The sequence below is a fragment of the Coptis chinensis genome, chromosome 3, assembly GCF_015680905.1.
Source record: "Coptis chinensis isolate HL-2020 chromosome 3, ASM1568090v1, whole genome shotgun sequence".
In the NCBI taxonomy this organism is placed as follows: Eukaryota; Viridiplantae; Streptophyta; class Magnoliopsida; order Ranunculales; family Ranunculaceae; genus Coptis; species Coptis chinensis.
In genome coordinates, this window is record NC_141458.1 from 38,553,416 (window position 1) to 38,571,951 (window position 18,536).

General features: G+C 31.6%; 1 protein-coding gene across 1 annotated transcript; it reads right to left on the reverse strand.

Moving 5' to 3' along the window:
• Positions 1–15,330: 15,330 nt before the first annotated feature.
• Positions 15,331–18,420, reverse strand: LOC147509538 (protein REPRESSOR OF SILENCING 3-like). Its single transcript, XM_086601797.1, has 4 exons — positions 18,199–18,420; positions 17,486–17,704; positions 16,934–17,356; positions 15,331–16,823 (listed from the first exon to the last, which is right to left on the reverse strand). Exons 1-4 carry the CDS (start codon positions 18,403–18,405, stop codon positions 15,756–15,758), a joined length of 1,917 nt encoding a protein of 638 aa, XP_086457923.1. The 5' UTR covers positions 18,406–18,420; the 3' UTR covers positions 15,331–15,755.
• Between the last annotated feature and the right edge of the window lie 116 nt (positions 18,421–18,536).

Genomic DNA, 18,536 nt, shown 5'->3' on the forward strand with positions numbered 1-18,536 from the left:
TGCTCGAGTAATAATAATATTCAAAGAGTAATAAGTTATATGGGTTGCAAGTTGGATGGAATTTTCATAATTTGATTTTACCAAAACAAAAAAACAACAAAAAGAAAAAGAAAATCAATTTGATTTTACTTGATTGGTGACACAAGAGGAATGTCCAGCCTAAATGCAGCCACTCTAGAAAATTCATTGAGGTAATTTGATCTAAAAAAAAAAAAAAAAAAAAAAAATATATATATATATATATATATATATATATATATATATATATATATATATATATATATATATATATATATATATAAATATTAAAGCTCCCACAAGGGGTATTTTTCGAGCATTATTAAAATTCCACGTCATCTCCCATTATAACGGGAATTCCTCTCCTATTAAAACAAATTCTAGCACTTCTAATTAAAGCGGAAATCATTAATTCTCCTATTAAAATGGGAATTCCTTTCCTATTGAAAAGGAAAAATCTAGCATATCTAATTAAAACGATAATTATTCTCCTATTAAAACATGATCTCTCTCCCAATTGAAAAAAACGTTTTAAAACTTAATTAAAACGGGTTAGCGACTAAAACGGTAGTCCCAATTTTCTCAAAAACATGTACGTCCTCTTGATTGGTATTTTGGTCGTTTTAATCTTAATATCAGAATAATTAATTTTTAGCTTAATTATTCTGATAATTAATAGTATTCAAATAATTAATAGTATTTTGGTCCCAATTAACCTTATATCAGATGTATTGAACTAACCTTAAAGAGTTATTAACGGGAAATCGGAAACTGGATCCAAATGCAATGAACTAATCTTAAAGACTAATTAACGAAACATTTAAAAATGGATGAAACTGCACTGAACTAGCCTAAATGAATAATTAACGGGAAATTATAAATTTTATGTAACTGCATTGAACTAACCTCAAAAAATAATTAACGGGAAATCAAAAACTTGATGCAAATGCATTGAACTAACCTCAAAGAACAATTAACATAAAATCGGAAATTGGATGCAACTGCATTAAACTAACCTCAAAGAATAATTAACGAAAAACCAAAAACTGGATGCAACTGCATTAAACTAAAATCATATATTAATTAACGGGAAATAAAAAATTAGATGCAAATGCATTGAAATAACCTCAAAAAATAGTTAACTGGAAATCGAAAGTCGGATATAGCTGCATCGCACTGACCTCAAAGCATAAATGTCTGCTTTTTTAGCCTTCTCACATGAGTAATTACGAGTAATTATGAACCCAAAACGAAAGTGAGCTTATAAAAACAGACTCTTACATGTATGCAAATTGTATAGAAATTGTAAACTATCGAACTAACCTAGAAAAACAATTAACGGGAAATCAGAAACTAGATGCAGGTGTATTGAACTAACCTCAAAGAGTAATTAACGGGAGATTGGAATTTGGATGCAAATGTAATGAACTAATCTCAAATACTAATTAACAAAACATCGAAAACTAGATGCAACTGTACTGAATTAACCTTAATGAATAACTAACGGAAAATCATAAAGTGGATGTAATTGCACTGAACTAACCTCAAATAATAATTAACGGAAAATCAGAAACTTGAAGCAACTGTATTGAACTAACTTCAAATAATAATTAATGAGAAATTTGAAACTGGATGCAACGTACTACATTAAACTAACCTCAAAGAATAATTAATGGAAAATCAGAAACTTGATGCAAATGCATTGAACTAATAACTCTAAAACATATTTGTATTATATGTAGGGGGAATAAATGTCTCGATAAATATTGTTTTGCATTTTAAGTAGTGTTTATTACAATTATTTTATTGTGATTGGGAATGCCTTGCTATGCAAGTAGTTTCAATATTATCTTCGCCATATTGGGCATTCTCACAAAACTTCAATCAAATTTTTATTGTTAAACCTAACAATAAAAAGAAGTCGATGAGTTTTATCAAGGTTTGATGCTTATTAACGTATTTCAATTTGAATAGGCTATCTCAATTTGATCACTTAGTTTCCAAGTACTTATGCACCATAATCTTTTTTTCACTAATCGCTGCTCATTAACATATTTCGGTTTATTTTCAATAAAAATATATTCTGATTCAAAAATTTGTGTGAGACATTTTGTAAAGCCTTTTCAGCGTACAAAATATTTAATAGATTGGAAATTTCTCTCCTATTTAAAAAATATGAATCTTTTTTACAACGGAAATTCCTCTCCTATTATAACTGGAATTTATTTCCTATTAAAACAAATTCTAGCACTTCTAATTAAAGCGGGAATCATTCTTCTATTAAAATGGAAATTCCTCTCCTATTGAAAAGAGAAAATCTAGCATATCTAATTAAAACAGGAATTATTCTCCTATTAAAACATGATCTCTCTTCCAATTGAAAAAATTGGTTTTTAAAACTTAATTAAAATTTGATTTAAAATTATTTGTTAGAAAATTAAAACGGATTAGCGACTAAAACAGTAGTCCCAATTTTCTAAAAAAATTCTAAATGTTTTCAATGGAGTATTTTTCGAGCTCTATTGAAATTCCACGTCATCATCTCCTATTAAAACGGAAATTCCTCTCTTATTGAATTTTTTTTTAGGCACTTCTAATTAAAACAGAAATTATTATCCTATGGAAATTCTTCATCTATTAGAAAAAAAATAAAAAATAAAAAATAAAAAAATCTAGCACTTCTGATTAAAACATGAATCATTCTCTTATTAAAACGGTATCTCTCCCCAAGTTAAAAAACGGGTTTTTAAAACTTAATTAAAATAATTTGTTGAGAAATTAAAACGAGTTAGCGATGAAAACATGAACCACGATTTGTTAGAAACTATATAACTATATATATATATATATATATACAATTGTTGAGCAAGTTTTTAAAAGAGTCGGTGCGTATGCACGGGTCTACTTTCTAGTATATATTAAACCTCCTACAAGGAGTAATTTTTGAGTTCTATTAAAAATGGGATTTTCTATTAAAATTCTCCTATTTGAAAAAAAGAGAATATTTTTTTTACAACGAGAATTCATCTCCTATTATAACGTAGATTCCTCTCATATTAAAACAAACTCTAACACTTCTAATTAAAGCGGAATCATTCTCCTATTAAAATGAGAATTCCTCTCCTATTGAAAAGAGAAAATCTAGCATATCTAATTAAAACGGTAATTATTCTCCTATTAAAACAGAATCTCTCTCCCAATTGAAAAAATGGATTTTTAAAATTTAATTAAAACTTCATTTAAAATAATTTATTGGAAAATTAAAACGAATTAGCGACTAAAACGGTAGTCCCAATTTTCTAAAAAAAATCTAAATATTTTCAAAAGAGCCGGTGCGTATGCACGGGCCTACAAGCTAATTAGTATAAAATATTTGTCTAAAAAGTAATAGAATATATTAAAAAATGAATTCATATCTAAAAAGTAATAGAATATATTAAAAATGAATTCATATCTAAAAAGTAATAGAATATATTAAAAAAAACACACACACATATTCCAACCTTATCATAGAAGTACCCAGAAGTACCCATAGAGGCGAGAAGTGGGATGGCGTGGATGACTGTATGTTTTAATTGGCACTTGAAAAGTACTTTCAGTGCCACAATGTGGTTGTTCTATTGGAAACACAATTTATAAGTTTCTAGTTAGTACACTCAAATTAAAACAACTTCAACATCTTTATATCTATATCTATATCTTAATATTAAAGCTCCCGCAAGGGGTATTTTTCGAGCTCTATTAAAATTCCACGTCATCTCCTATTAAAACGAGAATTTCTCTCCTATTTGAAAAACGGGAATTTCTCTTCTATTATAACAAGAATTCTTCTCATATTAAAACAAATTCTAACACTTTTAATTAAAGCGGGAATCATTCTCCTTCTTCTCATATTAAAACAAATTCTAACACTTTTAATTAAAGCGGGAATCCTTCTCCTATTAAAATGAGAATTTCTCCCCTATTGAAAATTGCTTTAAAATCTAAGTATCTAATTAAAACGGAATCATTCTCCTATTAAAACATAATCTCTCTCCCAATTGAAAAAAAACAGTTTTTAAAACTTAATTTTAAAAGAATTTGTTATAAAATTAAAAATAGTTAGCGACTAAAATGGTAGTCCCAATTTTTTTTAAAAAATATAAATGTTTTCAAAAGATTCCACAAGGGGTATTTTTCGAGCTCTATTAAAATTCCACGCCATCTCCTATTAAAACGAGAATTTCTCTCCTATTTGAAAAACAATAATCTTTTTTTATAACGGGAATTATTCTCCTATTATAACGAGAATTCCTTTTCTATTAAACAAATTCTAGCACTTCTAATTAAACCGGGAATCATTCTCCTATTAAAATGGGAATTCCTTCACCATTGAAAAGGGAAAATCTAGCATATCTAATTAAAATGTGAATTATTTTTTTATTAAAACAAAGATCTCTCTCCCAATTGAAAAAACGGTTTTTTAAAACTTAATTAAAACAATTTGTTGGAAAATTAAAACGGGTTAGCGACTAAAACCGAAGTCCCAATTTTCTAAAAAAAATCTAAATATTTTCAAAAGAGCCAGTGCGTATGCACGGGCATACAAGCTAGTATTAAATTATATCTGATATCTTCATTCGGATATATATCCACGCGATCCAAAACTATATAAATCTAATCTAAATTGATTCCAATTAGGAAACTACTACTCAAAGATACTGATTGATCCAACACTATATAAATCTAATCCAGACTAACTATTGCAACACGGAATGGTAGTATGTGACATGTGATAGAGTTTATATGATCTTACGGTAATAAAGGTAATAAATCAATTTCTTTTATACTTTATTCACAAATTCCCTTTAGACAAAACATAACTATACAAAGATCGATATGAACTTACAGATGTGGACAGCATGGATTTTGGAACTAAAGTGCATACCAACTTCTATTTTGAATATAAGTTATAATCCAATTCTTTGGTGACAATTGACATGCATCATGATCACAAGTGCTGCATTGACACTCTAGGATAAGATTTTCTTTATGACTAAAAGCTTATTGACAAGTGCTGTATGAAATTCAACTTTCTTGATTTTGGTATTGCATTTTTTCTATTATATGCGGCACTCTAATATGAAAGATAGTATTTTCTAATAGTCTACAATCCCACATACATGGAACCTCTTTGGAGAGTTTGAGTGTATTTCTAATTCTTATATTTGGAGAGTTTGAGTGTATTTCCAATTCTTATATATTTGATCAAATAAAAAAAAATACTAAAAAAATAGGTGATTTGTAGAAGTTAACCTCAAATAATATTTAACGGAAAATCGAAAACTGGATGCAAATGCAAGCATTAAACTAATCTTAAAAAGTAATTAATACAAAATTGGAATATGGATAGAACTGCATTAAACTAATCTCAAAGAATAATTAACGAAAAATTAAAACTTGGATGCAAATATATCAAACTAACATCAAAAAATAATTGTCGAAAAATAAAAAACTGGATGCAAATGCATTGAGCTAACCCTCAAGGATTAAATTAACGGAAAATCAGAAACTGGATGCAGCTGTATTGAGCTAACTTCAAAGAAAAATTAATTATAAATTGGAAACATAATGCAAATGCGTGGAACTAATCTTAAAAAGTAATTAACGGGAAATCGAAAACCGCATGCAACTGCACTGAACTAATCTCAAAAAATAAACTTGATGCAAAACCTCAAGAAATAATTAACAGCAAATCGAAAACTGAATGCAAACTCATTGAACTAACCTCAAACAATAATTAACGGGAAATCGGAAACTAGATGAAAATACAACTTTATCAAATAATAAATGAAAAATTGGAAACTTGATACAAATGCATTAAACTAATCTCACAGAATAATTAACGGAAAATCAGAAACTGAATGCAAATGCATTTAACTGACCTCAAATAATATAACAATTAACAACAAGAAATTGGAAATTGGATGCAAATGTATTAAGCTAACCAAAATGAATAATTAACGAGAAATAAGAAATTGGATGCAACTGCATTGAACTGATCTCAAAAAATAAATAACGGGAATTGGAAATTGGATGCAACTGCATTGAACTAACCTCAAAATATAAATAACGGAAAATCAGAAACTGAATGCAAATGCATTGAACTAACCTCAAAATATAGTTGGGTTGTATGTTGTGGGAATGTCTCGATAAGTATAGTTTTGCATTTAAAATGGTATTTATCTTATCTCTTTCAGTATGATTGGGAACTCCTTGCTATTCAAGTAGCTTCAATATATATGAACTTCGCCTTATTAGGCAATCTCATAAAACTTCAATCAAACTTCTATTATTAAACAACAAAATGAAGTTGAAGGGTTTTATCAAAGCTGAGTTCTTTTTTTTTAATGGAGAGTGAGGTTTTCACGTTATAAGAAATTTGGTTGAGTGATCAATATAATATTAATATATAATAGTTATGCATATTTGCAAATATTTTTAAGAGTAATTAATATAACAACACCCGTTCGTAGATAATCTTTGAAGATTCCACATAGTGAGTCATGCATAATTTAAATAATAATTAATGGAAAATCAGGAACTGGATAATCTTTGATGATCCCATGCACATAGTAAATTAAGCATAATTTACTTCTTATGTCATGTTTGTAAGGACACTACAGATGAATCACTAGAAGTTAGTATTATACACCTCATTGGATAATTATAAGGAAATCGAAAACTGGATTCAAATACATAACTGAGTTCAAAGAGTAATTAACGGGAAATCGGAAACTTTATGCAAATTGCATTAAACTAACGACAGAGAGTAACTAACGGGAAATTAGAAATTGGATGCAAATCTTTTAAAAATATTTAATGGAAAATCTGAAATGATATGCAAATACATCAAAGAAACCTCAAATAATAATTAATGGGAAACCAGAAACTGGATGCAAATGCATTTAACTTAACTTAAAAAATAATTAACAGAAAATCAAAAACCAAATGCAACTGCATTGAACTAACCTCATAGAATAATTGGTGGGAAATCGGAAACTAAATGCAAATGCATTGAAATAACCTCAAAGAATAGTTAACGGGAAATCAAAAACTAGATATAATTGTATCGAACTAACCTAAAAACATAAATAATAAAAAACTATATGCAGATGTATTGCACTAACCTTAAAGAGTTATTAATAGGAAATCGAAAACTGAATCCAAATACAATAAACTAATCTCAAAGATTAATTAACGAAACATTAAAAAATGGATGAAACTGCACTGAACTAACCTAAATGAATAATTAACAGGAAATTATAAATTTGATGTAACTGCATTGAACTAATCTCAAAAAATAATTAACGGGAAATCGGAAACTTGATGCAAATGCATTGAACTAACCTCAAAGAACTATTAACATAAAATCAGAAATTGGATGTAACGAACTAAATTGAACTAACCTCAAAGAATAATTAACGGAAAACCAACAATTGGATACGACTGCATTAAACTAAAATCAGATGTTAACTAACGGGAAATCCAAAATTGGATGCAAAGCATTAAAATAACCTCAAAAAATAGTTAACTAGAAATCGGAAGTCGGATGTAACTACATCGCACTGACCTCAAAGCATAAATGTTCACTTTTTTAGCCTCCTCACATGAGTAATTACAAGTAATTAGGAACCCAAAACAAAAGTGAGTTTATAAAAACAAACTCTTACATGTATGCAAACTGTATAGAAATTGTAAACTATCGAACTAACCTAGAAAAACAATTAACGATAAATCAGAAACTGGATACAGATGTATTGAAATAACATCAAAGAGTAATTAACGAGAGATTGGAACCTGGATGCAAATACAATGAACTAATCTCAAACACTAATTAACAAAACATCGAAAACTATATGCAACTATACTGAATTAACTTTTTAATGAATAACTAACGGGAAATTATAAAGTGGATGTAATTGCACTGAACTAACCTCAAATAATAATTAACAGAAAATCGGAAATTTGATTAAACTGCATTGAACTAACCTCAAAGAATAATTAATGAGAAATTAGAAACTGGATGCAATGTAATACATTAAACTAATCTCAAAGAATAATGAATGAAAAATTAGAAACTTGATGCAAATGTATTGAACTAATAACCCTAAAACATATTTGTATTATATGTAGGGGGAATAAATGTCTCGACAAATATAGTTTTGCATTTCAACTAGTATTTATTATAATTCTTTTACTGTGATTGGGAATGTCTTGCTATTCAATTAACTTCAATATTATCTTCGCCACATTGGGCATTCTCACAAAACTTCAATCAAACTTTTATTATTAAACCTAACAATAAAAAGAAGTCGATGAGTTTTATCAAGGTTTGATGCTTCCTTTTTATAGAGAGTGGTGTAAGAAATTTAAATGAGTAATTAATATAATTTTCATATCTCATAGCTATGCATAGTTGCTAATATTTTTTAGAATAATTTAATATAGCGACACCCATTCGTAGGATACGTTAATGTGATAAATTTTTTCAAGTGGGAGTAGTGTATTCTTTGAGGATATGGAAACAATCAATCTGTTTTAGTGATTTGTACACATTAGTACGTAAGCCGAACGGTGATGATTTACCGCTAAATTACCATAAATCTAATAAAACTATTATACACGCTAGATCAAGTTTAAGATAATTTCATTTGAAAATTACGGATTAATATTCTAAACCACAAAGTGAAGAAGCTATCTCAATTTGATCCCTTAGTTTCCAAATAATTATGCACCATAATCGCTGCTCATTAACGTATTTCGATTTATTTTCAATAAAAATATATTCTGATTCGAAAATTTGCCGCCGTAATTTTCAAATAGAATTTGTGTGAGACATTTTGTAAAACTTTTTCAGCACACAAAATATTTAATAGATCCCGGGAGTATGCCCGGGTCCAAAATATAGTCTTAATATTAAAGCTCACACAAGGGGTATTTTTCGAGCTCTATTAAAATTTCATGTCATTTCCTATTAAAACATAAATTTCTCTCCTATTTAAAAAATGGAAATCTTTTTTTACAACGGGAATTATTCTCCTATTAAAACAAATTCTAGCACTTCTAATTAAAGCGTGAATCCTTCTCCTATTAAAACATAATCTCTCTCCCAATTGAAAAAGCGGGTTTTTAAAACTTCATTAAAAACAAATTGTTAGAAAATTAAAATGGGTTAGCGACTAAAATAGTAGTTTCAATTTTCTAAAAACAATCTAAATGTTTTCAAAAGAGCCGGTGTGTATGCACAGGCCTACAAGCTAGTCTATATCTTAATATTAAAGCTCCCACAAGGGGTATTTTTCGAGCTCTATTAAAATTCCACATCATCTCCTATTAAAATAGGAATTTCTCTCCTATTTGAAAAACGGGAATCCATTTTTACAATAATAATTATTCTCCTATTATAACGGAAATTCCTCTCCTACTAAAACAAATTCTAGCACTTCTAATTAAAGCGGTAATCATTTTCCTATTATAACGGGAATCTTTTTTTACAACGGAAATTTCTTTCTATTATAATGGGAATTCCTATCCTATTAAAACAAATTCTAACACTTCTAATTAAAGCGAGAATCATTCTCCTATTATAACGGAAATCATTTTTTACAATGGAAATTCCTCTTCTATTATAATGGGAATTCTCTTCTTATTAAAACAAATTCTAGCACTTCTAATTAAAGCGGGAATTATTCTCCTATTAAAATGAGAATTTCTCTCCTATTGAAAAGGAAAAATCTAGCATATTCTATTAAAACAGGATCTCTCTCTCAATTAGAAAAACGGGTTTTTAAAGCATAATTAAAACTTTATTTAAAACAATTTGTTAGAAAATAAAAACGGGTTAGCGACTAAAACAGTAGTCCCAATTTTAAAAAAAACATCTAAATGTTCTCAAAATAGCCGGTGCGTATGCACGGGCCTACAAGCTAGTATATATATACGGTTTGGCTATACTACCACTCTAAATCTGCCACTCTTATCTCACATTTCTTCTCAGCCGTCCGATCCCACCTCAAGATCTGATGATCTAATTTACTGAAAAAATTCGATATTTCAAAATTTCGCGTTATTTCAAAATCCAAAAAACCAAAATCACTAAAAACGCGAAATTGGTCTCTCTCTCTCTCTCTCTCTCTCTCTCTCTTTTAATTCGTTTGATTTTCGTTTAATTAGTTTGGTTTTTGTTTAATGTCGTATTCTTCAATAATATTTGATAAATCTTCATCAATTCGTTTGGGTTTAAAGACAAAATTGAAGTTTGAATGGTGTTTAATAATCATCGTATAAATCATGCTATATACAAGTAGGCCATCATGTTGTATACATTTATTCTTGTCTGTAACAACATATAACTACACAATATTATAACTAAAAGTCTCCACATTGCTACAGGTCCTTGAAATAGAGTCCCTATTTCTGAATCCTGATTTTAGCAGAAACGATCTTTCTTGCCTCTTTAGATCTGTTCAAACACATGAGAAGCATATGTTATTTGATTAGAAAAAATTTGATTCTCTACACTCGCTACTGTCCTTAATCTGATACAATACAAGTTGCATATGTTATTGGATTCTCTACAATCACTTCCTCCTTCATCTGATAAACATAAATTTGATTCATCTGTATCAACTTTCTTTCTTATCTGAGCATTTAAATGTACTTGATGAAGCTGATATTACTTTTGATCTGTGGAAACATGAGTAGAATTGAACATTTTTTGTAATATACGAGCTACGGTTCTTAGGTTTGTTGAAGTTGTTTGTATTTACAAATAGTCATCTTATACTGCCTTAATAGTTTTTAGTAATCCCACTCTTCTGGATTTCAATTATTTGCGTGATGCTTATTGTTATCTTTGTTCATATGATTGATATCCTCGTTTAAAGACGACGACAATCCAAGTTTTGAACTAGCATATTTGGTGAACTCTGTCAGAGTTTTGAACTAGCATATTCGATGAACTCTGTCAGAGTTTTGAACTAGCATATTCGGTGAACTCTGTTAGAGTTCGGTGAAGTAGCATATATGGTGAACTCTGTCAGAGTTCGGTGAAGTAGTATATTCGGTGAACTCTGTCAGAGTTTTGAACTAGCATATTCGGTGAACTCTGTCAGAGTTTTGAATTCTGTCAGAGTTCGGTGAAGTAGCATATTTGGTGAACTCTGTCAGAGTTTTGAATGTCAGAGTTTTGAACTAGCATATTCGGTGAACTGTGTCAGAGTTTTGAACTCTGTCCGAATTTTAAACTAGAATATTCAGTGAACTCTGTCAGAGGTTTGAACTAGCATATTCGGTGAACTCTGTCAGAGTTTTGAACTAGAATATTCGGTGAACTATTGTATATGTCGAGTCGAGTCCTTTCAACATCACATAATTAACATCACATGACGTCGAGTCCTTTTTAAATGAGTAAAAGAAAAACTAGATATTCAGTTCAGAGATATTGAGAACGTAAAAGAGATGTATTTTTGGATAATGTTGGGAAATTTAAGTGTTCTGTTTTATATATTGTTAGGGCATAGCGTCTGCTGCAACGTTCATGGGTTCGAGCCATATTTCTACGTTAGTTGTCCTCAAGGAATGGGCCTTGATGATGTCTCTCGTTTCCATCACATTGCTCAAGCTGGAGGCATTCGTTGCAGAGTGTTGGCATTCGCTGCAGAGTGTTGGCATTGAAGCTTTCTTAGACTGAAGAGGATGTCTGCTGAAGAGTGTTGTCAAGGTTGCCCCAAATCCAGTGGACTTGGTGTTAAGTTTTCTTTCCATTAACCTCATTTTTTTTTCCAATTTTTATTGTGTTATTGTTGTTGGTATTAAGGAAAGTGTATTTTGTGTGTTGCAGATCCAGCTCGAGTTTTATAATCCTCAAAGCTCTGGATCAGCGTCATTAGTGTCTTGTGTGGATAGTCTATGTAATTCGGCTGTTCAAACTCCTCTTACTTACTCAGCTAAACTACCAAATTACAGAAAGAAATAACAGAATCTAAAACAGAGAAAACTGAAGAGATACCAGTGCCTAAAGACCCTACAGCTTGTTCATTACAAGACACAGTTTCTCGTAATTCTTTTCTCATCCAATATCAATATAAAAATGATTCACATGCCCCATCGCAAACTAAAAAGCAGAGATGAGTTCTTCGGTCGAAAGGCTCCGAGGATAAAGGTTAGGTGGACGTTAAGCTTCAAGAAATTTGGATGCGTTAAAGAGGAACTGAATTCTTCGAACTTGCGGCCAGATTCGACAAATATATTTCTTTGTTCTATGTAGCTAGGTTATAAATTTTTTTTGGAGATAATGAAAAGTTGAAGACAAATATGTATAACCAAGAAAATGGTTAAACCAGTAACGCAAAATGGGATTTTCAGTTTCAATTGGATCACAACTCTATGTCTGTATGATGTATCAAATTGCTTTTAAATGAATTGTGTTGATTGTTCTTTGTTCAACATGACAAAATGGTGACAAAATTTAAAAATCTTCCAGCAATGTGTATTTAAAAAGGTAAATGTATGCTCTTGACTACAGAGACAACGAGACATATTGTCACACAGTCAAGTCAGCACTCAACAAAGTTTACACAAAGTCTTAAGCTGGCTACCTGCTCAGAAGTTAGAAGATGTAGAGTTAGAACTACTATTTTTTCACCACATCAGCTTAAAAAACAAATGGATATTGCTGCTTAATGTCAATGAAGCACCAGAAAAGCACTTATGAAGACCCAAGCAGGTGGGATTTTATTGTTTTTTTTTTGCAGTTACCTCATCAAAGCATATTTTACCTAACTGCAGCAAAACCAAAATTTTAAAGTATGAACCCGTCAAGAAATAACTTGAAAAAAAGAACTTTAAAACAACATCCTAACCACAAAATTGATCAAAATCTCATACACTACCAGCTCATTGTTGTTTAAGTCTACAGGAGAAACATGTCATTGAGTTTCGTTACATAATTATTGTCACAAAAAAGGCAAAAAGGAAAAGCCTCTATAACATTCAAGAAAAGCAGATATTATACCATCTATTTTAGTGTACAAAAGCTCTTGCAGCATTGAGGTGACATCAACACGTAAAACAAATAACTTCGGTCTCAAACTACAATCTTCAAAGCTGCAATCCGTCCCGAATTGCAATCTTCAAAACTAAAATCTTCAAAGTGTCGAAGCTAATTGAGCCTGAATTCGCGGGCCTTGTGAATGTGCGGGAAAAAAAAAAAGAAGCCCGACCTTTGCCTTGACAGTATCGGCAATCCACTCTCCCACTACCTCCACAGATCACACAATGTGGACATATACAATAATTCACAGATCACACAATGTGGACATATACTAAATACAATAATGGATGCAAGCTACAATGAATATTCTAGTTCAAAACTCTTACAGAGTTCACCGAATATTCTAGTTCAAAACTCTGACAGAGTTCAAAACTCTAACAGAGTTCACCGAATATGCTAGTTCAAAACTCTGACAGAGTTCACCGAATATTCTAGTTCAAAACTCTGACAGAGTTCACCGAATATGCTAATTCAAAACTCTGACAGAGTTCACCGAAAATGCTAGTTAAAACTCTGACAGAGTTCACCGAATATGCTAGTTTAAAACTCTGACAGAGTTCAAAACTCTGACAGAGTTCACCGAATATGCTAGCACCGAACTCTGACAGAGTTCACCAAATATGCTAGTTCAAAACTTGGATTGTCGTCGTCTTTAAACGAGGATATCAATCATATGAACAGAAATAACAATAAGCATAACGCAAATAATTGAAATCCAGAAGAGTGGGATTACTAAAAACTATTAAGGCAGTATAAGATGACTATTTGTAAATACAAGCAACTTCAACAAACCTAAGAACCGTATATTACAAAAAATGTTCAATTCTACTCATGTTTCCACAAATCAAAAGTAATAGCAGCTTCATCAAGTACTACCGTAATGTATAACAAAATTTAGACTACCAAAGCATGAAACAAAACCCAAACGAAATGATGGCCTACTTGTATACAACATGATTTATACGATGATTATTAAACACCATTCAAACTTCAATCTTGTCTTTAAACCCAAACGAATTGATGCAGATTTTTCAAATATTATTGAAGAATATGACATTAAACAAATTCCACACTAATTAAACGAAAAACAAACTTTAATCTAGAAGTTTGGTTGGGAGTGGAGAAGAAGAAGCCGAGAGAGAGATAGTTCTCCAATTTCGCATTTTTGTATAATTTCGTGTTTTTTGGATTTTGAAATAACACGAAATTTTGAAATATCGGATTTTTTGGGTGAATTAGATCATCAGATCTTGAGGTGGGATCGGACGGCTGAGAAGAAGTGTGAGGTAAGAGTGGCAATATTAGAGTGGTAGTATAGCCAAACCAATATATATATATATAGTCATTTTCTAAAAAGTAGCTACTTAAGTTAATTTTAAAATAAATACGTAAGTAAAACTTCACCTACAAAATGAATTTAAACATATTTTTTGTGTGGATATGATATATTCAATATTAAGATCATCTCTACAAAATTTCATCTCATTTGAAAATATCTAATATTAGTAAAAACGATTACAAAAATTCAACATTTCTAGACTGTTAGATTTCTTTTTAAAGATGACAACAATTTTTATCTATGTTAGAGTTTTCCAAATGAACTGAAATTTTGGGAAGATAATAATTATGGTGAGTGCTTCATAACTACAAAAAATTAGGTTTGAATTCATTTTATAGGTGAAATTTTACGTACGTATTTATTTTAAATTAGCTTAGGTAGCTACTTTTTAGAGAATTAATATATATATATATATATATATATATATATATATATATATATATATATATATATATATATATATATATATATATATATATAAAATGGACTCTAAAAGGGACCTTAAATAAGTACCAAATGGAAAACACCCACAACTTCACCTACAAAATGATTTAAACCCTAATCTTTTATGCATATGATCTGCTAACTATAAAAAACATCTCTACAAAAGTGGAAAACAATTTTATCTAAGTTAGATGATATCAAATGAGTTGAATTTTTGTAGAGATGTTCTTTATGGTTAATAAAGATTAGGGTTTAAATCATTTTGTAGGTGAAGTTGTGAGTGTTTTAGATTTGATACTTATTTAAGGTCCTTATTTAAAGTCCTTTTAGGAGTCGGTATATAAAATTTAAAGCCAAAGGCCTCTTCCAATCCTTAGATGCGCCTTTTTACAGGGAAAGGCCCAGTGTGTTTTGGGTACTGGTTGATCAATTGTGACAATAGAGCTCGCAACTACAAATGAGTTGGTCCCATTTTATTGAGTGCACAATTCATTTCAATAGCAAATAAAGAGAAAAATGTTTCTGGTTTCCCACCTCATTAAGTATTGAATATGTAAATGATTACAGTTAACATTCATATTCATCTTTTTGCATACACAAAAGAGTTTAATATCTTTATCTTTATAAGAACAGAAGAGCAATAAACTTGGTTGTGTTCCATTCTGTTTTTCAACTCCAAGAGAGTGAACAACAATTTCCCATAGATTGAGCAGTAATGCCTGTGAAGCTCTTGCAGGAATTCCTACGACTCCTTGCTTTTCTTTTTAAGGGCCCCACTTAGGGCTGCTCTTGTCTTTATCCATTCCTTCTCTGAATCATTGCTCCTAATGAAAGGGCAGACTTCGCTAATGACGATCTTCATAGGAGCTTTATTATTTGACGCTTACTCCCCATGGATTTGCTACGCGCAGTGTTGTCTATTTTACTATTTTCTGAATTCATTTCCACTTTGTCACTCTCACCATCCAAACTAGCTGACGTCTTTTCTTCCTTCGCAGAGGGGCTAGAAGGCTTGTCATGCAGGATGGCATGCTTCCCAACATTGTTGGACTCGTTTACAGGAACTTCACTTGCAACCTGCTTCGTTGAGTTCTCTAGTTTGTTGTGAAAGGCGCCTGCAATGCCTGTACTGAAGTGATTTTGTGCATTTTGTCTTTTAGAAGCAATGTCTGGCACTATGTGTGGAATGCTGAAAGAACCATTGCCCATCTCACCAACCAGTTCCTTCCACGAGGACTTCTGACTCCATAAATGACGACCAGTTGTTACAGGGGCATTAGCTAATACTTCAGCAGGTTGAGCTTCTTCAGGGTTTTTTGATTCTTGCTTAGGTGCATTAGCTAGTAGTTCCATAGGTTTGGCTTCATTAGGGATCTTTGATTCTTTGGATAGGTTTCCAGATTGTACCATAATTAAGGCACCATCTCTATTGTCTTGTAGACTTTCATCCTTCAAATGTCCTACAGGTTCAGAAGAGCAAGTGGATTCAAATCTCACCTTTTTCATTGATTTACGCCTTTTCCTGTCAGTGGAGCTTGCAGAGTCAAAATCTGTAGACTTTGGCAATATATTAGCATCTGGCAAGATGTGGGAGATGCCGAAAGAACTCTTGGCAGTCTCACCAACCAGCTCCCTCCAGCACGACTTCTGTTTCCACGAATGACCGGTAGTTAATTGTTGACTATTTCCTGTTTGCTTAGGTTGAGCCTCAACTGGACTCTTTGATGCCTCCAGGTTGGTCTCTGGGCACTCTTTCCTTTTGTGCATAGTAGATGTGAACTCATTTATGTTACTTTCATCAGATAGAAGTAGCTGAGGTTTCTTTGCATTTGTGTCTGGCGGATTACCACTAACTTCCTTGCGAGCTTTGATCTTATTCTGGGATGGAGCAACATTAGATGGTTGGAGCTTCCCAAATCCTGATTCCTGGAAGAAACAAATGTATAGCTCTTGTTAGATTTGGTGACCCGATAGAAATCCTAAAATATAAAACCAAAAATATAGGGAACTTTACCAATTTGCATAAAATAGCATACCTGATCCACATTTTCCAGTCTCCCCTTTCCCATAGAACCCAGTTTGGTCTTCCCTCCTCCCACTAAATTAATCACAATGTTGTCCGTGTCGTTGTCCTCATCTGCTTCACTTTCACTCGGAAGATCATCTACCGAGTGTTTTGGACTCTCCTCCTCAGTGGGCACTTTGACCTTGCTACCCTCCAAACCCGGTTTAACTTCTCTATTAAATATCTTGTCCATCACAGATCTCATCATATTCAGCTCTTCCTCCTTCATTATCTCAGTTTGGTCTTCATTAGCAGATATCTGCTTCACCTTTGCTATTTCAGAAGCACCACAGTGCTCCTCACAGTCGCAGAAATGAATTGGGAGAGAAGGAACCTCAACACGCCGGAAACTATATTTATGCTTGCCAGTTCCACTGTAAGGCACTGATTTAATCTGCATATAAAATTTCAATTTCGATATCTTAATATAATCTGTCAAAAGTGAGCAATTTTCATTTTATGAACCACAACAACACAAAGGATAAGTTTCTCTGCGACCACGATACACAGGTACAAGAATTACCTTGTGTAACCTGGGAAAGAATATCTTAAGTTGTGTCTTATCTTGGGTCAAGAGCTTTGGCTTTTCTGGAATGTCAATGTTCTCATCTGCAACAAGGTCTTCATTCGTCATCTGAGCAATTTCAACATCTTCTTCCCACTCTCGCCTCAGGCGAACTAGGTAGTGCTCCTTAGCCTTCTCGAGTCTCAATCTCCCTCCTTTCCATACACATCCGTTATACTGCATATTATCAAGTCCAACAAAACACCATTAGCATGCTATTATTATATGAAGAAAATGTCAACCAAAAATATGATTTGGAATTGTTTCCTTCTCTTTATTACTGTGTTACATGGACACACCGTATTTTAAGAATAATCCGTGTTGGATACGTATCCAGACACATTGTGTCGGTCGGCGTAACTTAGCTTTATTATAGGTGACTATGAAGTGCAATTTATTGTTTTTGCAATATTCAATCTACACCATGAAACAGGAGAATCTATTATCCAGTAAACACTATTGTCTCAAATGTTGGACATCCTAAGTTGCTCACAGTCTAACACACTTCAAAAGGATTTATGTTTTTTATTCGGACAACTGTTTATCATCTAGATAATAATACTTCATGCCCCCCCGTGTGACTGTCAAATTGTCAATATAGCAGATAAAACTTTTTTCTTATTCTTATTCTAAATGCAATGTTATGAGCAAATAAATGAATAAATACTGACCGAGCTGAAGAGTTTGTTAAGGGACTTTTCCGAGGAAGGTCGGAAATCCACGTAAGCAAAACTGGTTTTAACAAACTCAATGGATTTAACAGTGCCTAGAGACGAGAAGGTCTTTTGTAAATCAGCCTCCGTTACTTTCTCTCCTAATCCTCCAACAAATATTCTCATTTTCGTTTCTTCTTCTTCTTCCTTCTCAGTAAAAAACATATATTTGAGCCCATGTGTTTTGGGCTTGTCAAAACCCACGAATTAAATTCACTTTCTTGAATTAGTTTCAACTTTCAAAGTCAAAGTCTTATTCTCCTGTTTGTGCATGCTTTTAAACTATATCTCAAGTG